At 34.6% G+C, this 9,872-nt stretch overlaps 1 protein-coding gene across 1 annotated transcript; it reads right to left on the reverse strand.

Moving 5' to 3' along the window:
• Positions 1-5,884: 5,884 nt before the first annotated feature.
• LOC120169601 (phytosulfokine receptor 1-like) lies at positions 5,885-9,188 on the reverse strand. The gene has a single exon (XM_039177720.1). It carries the CDS (start codon positions 8,924-8,926, stop codon positions 5,885-5,887), a length of 3,042 nt encoding a protein of 1,013 aa, XP_039033651.1. The 5' UTR covers positions 8,927-9,188.
• Positions 9,189-9,872: the final 684 nt, after the last annotated feature.

Genomic DNA, 9,872 nt, shown 5'->3' on the forward strand with positions numbered 1-9,872 from the left:
TATAATTTTACCGTGTACCTTGTAAATTTAACTATTACTTATACAAAGCTCATAAAGAGTTATAAGAATGTTGGATTTACACAAAGACATATACAATGCACTTGAAAGATGTTAAGCAAAGGAAATTGTCAATTGGGTGTCAGTGCAATTACTGCTTACTTTTAACCGGTACTTGGATACTCTGATACTTTAACCTTGCCAAACAATCTGTAGAATAGAGTCTCCCGCAAATCATGGCCGGAATCAGTTTTGTAACTGGGACTATCCAGGTTAATCATGTTGACTGCATAGCCAATAAAACCTGGGGGTCCAAATGGTAAACTAGGAATTGGTAATACAAGCTTCCTTTGAGGGTTTAGGGACTGAATCCCTCCAACGTAAGGAGTACATGATTGAACATTACATTTAATAGTTGTATTCAGTTGTTGAAGAATTATTATTCATTTTATATAAGGATAGTTGTAATGATATACGTTCACGTTTCGGGACAAATTAGTTAGATGCGTGCAGTACCCTATATCCTCGAGGCAGAGCACAAGAAATCTGGCACTTAAAGATTTACCAAGAGTGGTAGCTTTTGTTATGTATGAAGACCGAACCTAGAATCAACTTTACAATTATGCCTATGATGTTGAAGAGAACCTGCTGAATGATAGGATTTGCACACAACTGCAAGCATTTTATGGGAAACCATGAGATCTCTGTTGCATAATTTTAGCATAATAGTTGGGTTTAGGGTTTAAAATGCTTGCAGTTGTGTACAAATCCTATCATTCAGCAGGTTCTCTTCAGCAGTATAGGCATAATTGCAAAGTTGATTCTAGGTTCGGTCTTCATACAGAGCAAAAGCTACCGCTCTTGGTAAATCTTTAAGTGCCAGATTTCTTGTGCTCTGCCTCGAGGATATAGGGTATTGCACTTATCTAACTAATTGGTCCCGAAACGTGAACGGATATCATTACAACTATCCTTATATAAAATGAAGAACAATTCTTCAATAACTAAATACAACTATTATATGTAATGTTCAATCATGCACTCCTTACGTTTAAGGGATTCAGTCCCTAAACCCTCAAAGGAATATTGCCTTACCAATTCCTAGCTTACCATTTGGACCCTGCAAGGGGGTTTTATTGGCTATGCAATCAACATGATTATGAGCTTCCTTTACCCTTTGACATTCAGTCAGACTGTAGAGATTTGAAATTTGTAATCAATTAAAAGTTCTTAAATACTTTAATCCAATTACCATTTCAAGAACAATTACATGAATACATTGATACTTATTGGTCGATTTCGATTTTCTTCAATGTTGATACGTTGGGGCTCCATTTGAAGGTCATCATCTTCGCGAACAAATATTGAACTTTCAACATATAATAGGTCCATTCGAAACCAGCGAACTTTAAAACCTAACCCCTATTTCCGAAGACTAAAATTCTAAAAAATTAGGGTTTCGACAACATACCTATCGAACACATCAAGGAAAAAAAGTGTCTAAATCAAAACCTAATTTGAATACTACAATATCGATAAATTTACATAAAGATCTGATCGTAACTATTATGAACGTTGGTATTCGTCGAAGTGGAAAAGTTCTATTCTGCCTTTAGGGTTTTTTGATTTGGGGTTTGTATCGACGCTTTTAACACATATAAATAATGAAGGGAAAAAAAACGCGTAATTTAAAAAAAATATCGATACGAATTTAAAAAGTTTCGATACATTATGTTAACCTATTTTCTAATTAAATCGGCATATTTCTACCGGTTACATTGTAAATTTACCTATTACATTATAATTATGGGTTTCGATGTTTTTGGGATCGATACTTTTAATAAATGTATCGACACTTTATGCGTGCACCTCGTTTGGCATTCATTCTGGACAAAAAGTATCGACACAATTTAAAAATGTATTGATACATTATGTTGACCTATTTTCTAATTAACCGGTATATTTCTACCGGTTACATTGTAAATTTACCTATTATATTATAATTATGGGTTTCGATGTTTTTTGGATCGATACTTTTAATAAATGTATCGACACTTTATGCGTGCACTCGTTTAGCGTTTATTCTGGAAAAAAGGTATCGACACAAATTAAAAAGTATCGATACATTATGTTGACATATTTTCTAATTAACAGGTATATTTCTATCGGTTACATTGTAAATTTACCTATTACATTATAATTATCGGTTTTGATGTTTTTGGGATCGATACAATTTTAAATGTATCAACACTTTATGCGTGCACCTCGTTGGGCATTCATTATGGACAAAAAATATCGACACAAATTTAAAAAGTGTCGATACATTATGTAGACCTATTTTCTCATAAAACCGGTATATTTCTACCGGTTACATTGTAAATTTACCTATTACATTATAATTATAGGTTTTGATTTTTTGGGATCGATACAATTTTAAATGTATCGACACTTTATGCGTGCACCTCGTTGGGTATTCATTCTAGACAAAAAGTATCGACACAGATTTCGAAAGTGTCTATACATTATGTAGACCTATTTTCTCATAAAACCGGTATATTTCTTCCGGTTATGGATCGATACATTTTTATTTGTATGGACACTTTATTGGCGTTATTACTGCTTCTCTTTTAAATTCCAAAAGTATTGATACTTATTTCAATGGAATCAATACTTTCAACATATTATGTAGCACTTTACCGATTTTGTCATAATGAAACCGGTTTGGTCATATTTTACCTGTTATATTGTTATGGATCGATACATTTTTATTTGTATCGATACTTTATAGGCGCTATTACTGCTTCTCTTTTAAATTCCAAAAGTGTTGATACTTATTTTAATTGAATCGATACTTTCAACATATTAGGTAGCACTTTACCGGTTTTGTCATAATGAAACCGGTTTGGTCATATTTTACATGTTATATTGTTATGGATCGATACATTTTTATTTGTATCGATACTTTATAGGCGCTATTACTACTTCTCTTTTAAATTCCAAAAGTATTGATACTTATTTCAATAGAATCAATACTTTCAACATATTAGGTATCGTTTTACCGATTTTGTCATAATGAAACCGATTTGATCATATTTTTACCTGTTATATTATTATGGATCGATACATTTTTATTTGTATCGATACATACCGACAAGCTAAGTTTTTCGGTTGCCAAATTTTTTAATATTTCTTCATGATTTCCACCTACAACATTATTATTACTCAACATTTCCGGTAGCGCTAAACCGAATTTATTAAATATCTTTTAATATATCCGGTAACGACATATATTAACCGTATATTAGTCTGTCATTCCTGAGACAATCCCATTTTGCCTAAGTATTATACAAGTTATAAACCACCTTGAAAATCGTGCTAAACTCTCTCGAATCAAATATATTTTATTTAATGTTGTTTGTTTATTTAATTATATAAACGAATATACTCACGAATTTTAAATAGTTATGTTGATGAATATATAAATGATAATAAATTTTAAATGAATTGAATATAAATATCTTTAAAAATAAACAAACATGAATATAGTATTAAAAATTAAATTCAACCTGAGATAAGACTTTGATGCTGATGCAACTGACAGATAGAGGTTCCCATAGATTGACAATGCAATTAGGTGTTTGATAATTCCAAAAGGTCAGATTACCTGTTTTGGAAAGTTCTACCGTACAATAATCTTAATATACGGTTAAAAAAATATGTTATTGATTTTGTTATTATTTTTTAATAAAATTGGTAAAAAAATTTTTACTTAAAACATTATTATTTCTACTTAAAATATTAATGTTTTTTAACATTTTCGGTAAAATACTCAATAATAACAAAACCGGTAACGTTTTACCGGATATGTTAGTACAACCGGTAAAGTGTCTAATAATAACAAAACCGGTAAAAATAATAATGTTTCCGGTAAATTTTTACCAATTTTATTAAAAAAATAATAATAAAACCGATAGCGTCTTTCTTTAACCGTATATAAAACCTACTGCACGTAAGATTTTCCCCCTGTTCCTACTTCATTCTATTTGTTTCCTTGTGCAATCAGATACTAACAAATGAATTTCAAGCATTATATTTTCTTTGAATCATTCAAACCAAACAGGACAGAATGGTAAGAATTTAGTTCCATGCATGAAAATTAAGCATTGTCTGGAGAATTTTTTACCAGTGATTTAATTTAAAAAAGAAAAAATAACCTCAGTGACCAAAAATGTCTTATAATATACGATTTTAATCAATTTTTTTTGGATTTGCTAAAATGACCAACTAAATCGCAATGTGATCGATAATTCGCAACGCAATCTCCGGTATCGCAAATCAGTTTCCAGATTCGCAACGCGAACTTCGACTATCGCAATGCGAACTTCGACTATCGCAATGCGAACTTGGACTATCGCAATGCAAATATGTAAATCGCAATGCGAATATGTAAATCGCAATGCGATAGTCGACTATCGCAATGCGAACTTCGACTATCGCAATGCGAACTTGCGAACTTGGACTATCGCAATGCGAATATGTAAATCGCAATGCGATAGTCGAAGTTCGCGTTGCGATAGTCCAAGTTCGCATTGCGATAGTCGACTATCGCATTGCGATTTATTCCAAATTCGTTGCGATAGTCCAAAATCGTAACGACTTGTGGTATTGCATTTGTTTCTTAAGAATTTTCTCTAAAAATATAGTATTCGCGCGGACGTGTCGAAGACACGTATTACCATTACCACGACCACGACCACGACCACGACACGACACGACACGAGACGGACGGCGGCGGCACGCGAGAGTCCCCCTTGTTCTCTATCACTCAACAAGGAAGTGGGAAAGCCAAACCTTAAATACCATTCTCAATAGTGTTTCCAATACTATGTGGGATTGAGCATTACCAACACTTGTTTCCAATACAATGTTAGTCCAAGTTCGCAAGTTCGCATTGCGATAGTCAAAGTTCGCGTTGCGAATCTGGAAACTAATTTGCGATACCGGAGATCGCGTTGCGAATTATCGATCGCATTGCGATTTAGTTGGTCATTTTAGCAAATCCAAAAAAAATTAATTAAAATCGTATATTATAAAGTATTTTTGGTCAATGAGGTTATTTTCTCTTTAAAAATACCATTTGATATGAGTAGTTAACCAACTTTAACAAGGATCCGATGAATCTCGAAAATAATGTCCACATTTTGTATTAATCTTTTCAACAAAGTTGTTAACGTAATCCTTGAACAGATTATTTTTTTCAACTTTCAATCTTATTTGAAACCTCCTTTTGTGATCTATGAGCTTGATTTTTGGGCTGAGTTGCTAATTATTTACTTGATTTCTTATATTTAACAAATTACAAATTTTTAATAGGGTAAATTTTAACTCATGATGGGGTATTTCAATATAATCACCGATGTTTTAATTTTATCGATCATACCACTTATTTATCTAAATGAAGTTGACGGAAGAATTAATGTGATAGTTAATAAAATTAATATAATTACATATTTGGTCCTTAGTATTTACATATTTTATCAATTTTATCCTAATTTTAATTTAATTTAATAAATTACTTACACATGTCACTCATAACCATAAAATTAATAGAATGTGTAAGTAACGAGGATCAAATGTATATTATACTAATTGTGTTAACTTCTAAGTCAGCTCTTCCATCAAATGTTAGTGACATGTAATTTGATTGACAATATTTAAATAGTTAAATGATTTGATTGACAAAATTAAAAAAAAACCAATTATTAGATTAAAATTAATCCATAATTAAGTGGTCACAGCACAGTTTACAAATTTTAATATTATATTTCTTAATAAAAATATACAAAAAAGAATTCTCTAAATATATAAGAAATTAAGACAATATAATTCAAACGTTAGATATCAACGTCACTTTGTCGAGCCAAGAAACTAGCTGCCGAGTTGTAGGCCTAACTTTCGGACTTTCGCTTAAACAAAGGCATGCGATTTCAAGAACCCGCAACATTTCCTTATCATGCTGCTTGCCATAGATTAATGGATCAAAAACCTCACTCTCCTTGTTTTCCATATTCATGCGCATCACCCAAGAGATTATATCCCAGGTATCCTTTGGCTTGCACATATCCATTGGCCTTTTCCCGGTCAGAAGCTCCAAAAGCACTACTCCGAAACTGTACACATCACCTTTATAGGTTGCAACCGAAGCTTGTCCGTATTCGGGAGGAATGTAGCCTAATGTCCCTACCAGATCAGTGGTTACGTGGGTATCATAGGGAAGTATGAGCCTTGCGAGGCCAAAATCGGCTAAGTGGGCTTTAAAGTTCCCGTCTAAAAGAATGTTACTCGACTTTATATCTCTGTGAAGAATATGAGGCTCGCATGACTGGTGCAAATAAGCTAGACCCCTAGCAGCCCCTTGTGCGATTTGCAGCCTTGTTTCCCAATCAAGCATGGAAGGTCCATCAACCTTCTCATGCAACCAATAGTCTAAACTACCATTTTCCATGTAAGAGTATATTAAGAGCCTGTCATTTTTATGCATGCAGTAGCCTTGTAGATGGACTAGATTTGGATGCTGAGCTCTTGAAAGTGCTTCCACTTCAGCGTGGAATTCTCTATCCATCTGACCACAATCATCAGAAAGCCGTTTAATGGCAACCTTACGACCATCAGGGAGAGTGCCTCTATAAACCAGACCAAAACCCCCACAACCAATGATATTTGCTTGGTCAAAATTGTTGGCTGATTCAAGAAGGTCATCAATGCAAAGCTCTTTGTAGGGTTCCCAATTTTGGAAGAGCATCACTAGCCTTGAACTGAGTTCTTCTAAATCTTTATCATTGGTGCCAGGCTCCTCTTTCTCTGGATCAACTTCATTGCATTTATGTGTACGCAAAACAAGCTGATAAAGAAGGCCAATTAGAAATGTTGTCCCGAGTATGACTCCGACAACCATGCCAATGATGATATTTTTGCTCCTTGATCTTTTTGGGGACTCATGACGACCTTCACTTGCATTATCTTGACAATTGAACCGATGACCACCACAAAGATTGTTTCCTTCAAAGCTTGAATTTGGAAATGTCTGAAACTGACCTCCAGAGGGGATCTTCCCACGAAGCCGATTGTAGGCAACATTAAAGACAGACAAAAAACTGAGTCTTTCCAGTGAAAGTGGTATGGTCTCTGATAAGTCATTATGTGATAGATCAAGAATCTCCAAGCTGATCATCTCGGATAAATTTCCTGGAATCGATCCAGAGAAATTATTGAACTTCAAATCAAAAACAATGAGCTTTATCAGATTCCCAAACTCAGGCCAAATCGGTCCCCGAAGAGAGTTATGGCCAATTTCAAGTGTTGGTGGAAAACTGCTAATTTGATTATACTGCAATCCCCTCCCACTTTCATTCCTTCTCATGAAGAAAGGAAAATCTGGTGAAGGTTCCTCCAGTGAGATATTTCCATTAATGAGGCTTGGTAATTCAGTTAAACTCTTCGGGATCTCTCCGGTTAATGAATTGTTTGATAAGTCCAAGTAAAACAGATCTCTATAGCTTCCAAGCCACGGGGGAATCGTTCCATCCAGATGATTCCAAGACAAATCCAACAACTGCAGAGCAGTAATACTTCTCAACCATTGTGGAATAGAACCTTTAAGCTTGCAGCTCGCAATAACAAGAACCTTCAACTTTTCAAAACGCAGATTAGGATCATTCGGTACAGTCTCGCCGGGGAAATTCAAGGTGAGAACCAAAGCAGTTAGGTTCCTACACTGCTGCAGAGTTTGAAGAGAAGAGGAGATATTACGGAGGCTCGAATTCGATAACGAAAGATAAGCAAGGCTATGAAATCCTCTGAAGCTCTCAGGGATTTGGCCACTGAAATTATTCCTGGCAAGATTGACATTCCTCAGTTGTCTGCACAAGGGAAGATTATCAGGCACAGGCCCGGTGAACTTGTTGGTAGCCAAATCCAGAGAATTCAAAGCAACCATAGCTGAGCAATTAAGATATATAAAGCCCTCCAATGAATTATTCCTCAAATTCAGCAAACTAATGGTTGGAGAATTGGATACTGAACTGGGAATTCTACCACTAAATTTATTTGAATGAGCTACAAGAAACTGAAAACTCTTCAGCCGACCAAAGACATCCGGGATCTCTCCAGAAAAATTATTTGAAGAAATATCGAAACGAACAAGGTTATAGAGATTAGCAATACCAGGACTAAGCTTCCCACCAAGATTGTTATATTGAAGGCCCAAAAGCTTCAAATTCTGGAGCTGAAAGATGTCTTCAGCTATCCCACCGGTGAGAACATTTGTGCCAAGATTAAGTTCTTCCAAGAAAGAACATTGTCCAAGCCCAGATAAAATATCACCAGAGAAATAGTTCACTGCCAGATTAAGGAACCGAATCCGAGAAGAATTAACACATATATGGGAAGGAAAAGAACCATTAAAGTAATTCCAAGAAATTTCAAAACTTCGAATTGAAGGAAGATTGATGCTCTCCGGGATTGGTCCAGAAAAATCATTACTGCTCAAGTCAAGTTGCTCCAGATTCGGCATATGAAACAAAGACAGTGGCAATGAATCTTTAAGGAAATTGCGGGAAAGATTGAGAGTTTTAAGCTGATCTAAACCAGCCAAAGCATCGGATAATTTGCCTGACAATCTTTTCTTCTGAAGTTCCAACTTGATTACTCTACCGGCAGATAAAGGCTCACAAGTTATCCCTTCCCAGCCACAACAATCGGTCGATGAATCCATGGTCCAACCTTCGAGTTTCGTTGTCAAATTTCCCATGAAATATTGAAGAGCAGTCAAGTCCTCCGGATTGCATGTCTGGTTCTGAGAGACAAGTACCTGAGCTTGCAATAAGAACCCAAGAATAGCAACCAGAACCCAACAATCTTGAGCACCCATATTAACAAACAAGCAACAACAATGAAGATAGAAACTTTATAAGCTGAAGATGAAAAAACAAGCAAAAATCTTCACCAAATACAAATTTTCCGATGTGGGTTTTCGTTTTTAGAACAAATAAGAGAGAGAGAGAAAAAAGATGAAATCAAAAGGGTGGATTGGTTTTGACAAGGAGAAGAGATGAAGAGGAAGGGAAAGAAAAATAAAAATGGTGGCTTTGACTTCAACACGGGTATGGCCATATGCCATACGGGGGATTTTCGGGCCTTTCGGCTTTGCCTTTTGCATTGCTTTTCTGTATTAATATCTCTCCCGAGTTTCAACCGTTATATTAAATCTTAGCATTTCTTTATTGATTTTCTGGGTAAAACTACTTCTGGATCACTAAATTATGAATACAGTTTCATTTTGATCATTAAACTAAAAACATTGTCAATTAAATCACTAAACTTTAATCCTGATGGGAATCATCTTTTGTTAAGTTTCAACATAATTGATTATGTTGATCTTAATCGAGATAATAACACATTTATCTTTCTAATTTTAATTAGGGTAAATCACACCAAATATCATTGAATTTTGTTCGTTGACTCGTTTATAACATTGAACTTTCGATTTTTTCAATTAAAAACACAATTTTAGTTTTATATTCAATTATTCCACTCCGATGTTAAGTCAATAACGAGATGATGACATAGCTAACAGTTTATGATGTGGCCTGTCACATCAAAATGACGTCATTTTAGACACTTGACATTAAGGGTATATTAATTTGCCACTGAATTTTTAAATAATTTATTTTTTGGCATTGTATTTTTTTGTCACCACCAACAACCAATCACTTCCTATCACTGATCATTTTTCGCAGTAAAATTGGTATTAAAACATTCACATTTCATTCCTCTTTCTTCTCCTAGGATTAGTTCTCCGCGAAACTCACAATATA

Source organism: Hibiscus syriacus, unplaced genomic scaffold, assembly GCF_006381635.1.
Source record: "Hibiscus syriacus cultivar Baekdansim isolate YM2019G1 unplaced genomic scaffold, ASM638163v2 tig00003041_pilon, whole genome shotgun sequence".
In the NCBI taxonomy this organism is placed as follows: domain Eukaryota; kingdom Viridiplantae; phylum Streptophyta; class Magnoliopsida; order Malvales; family Malvaceae; genus Hibiscus; species Hibiscus syriacus.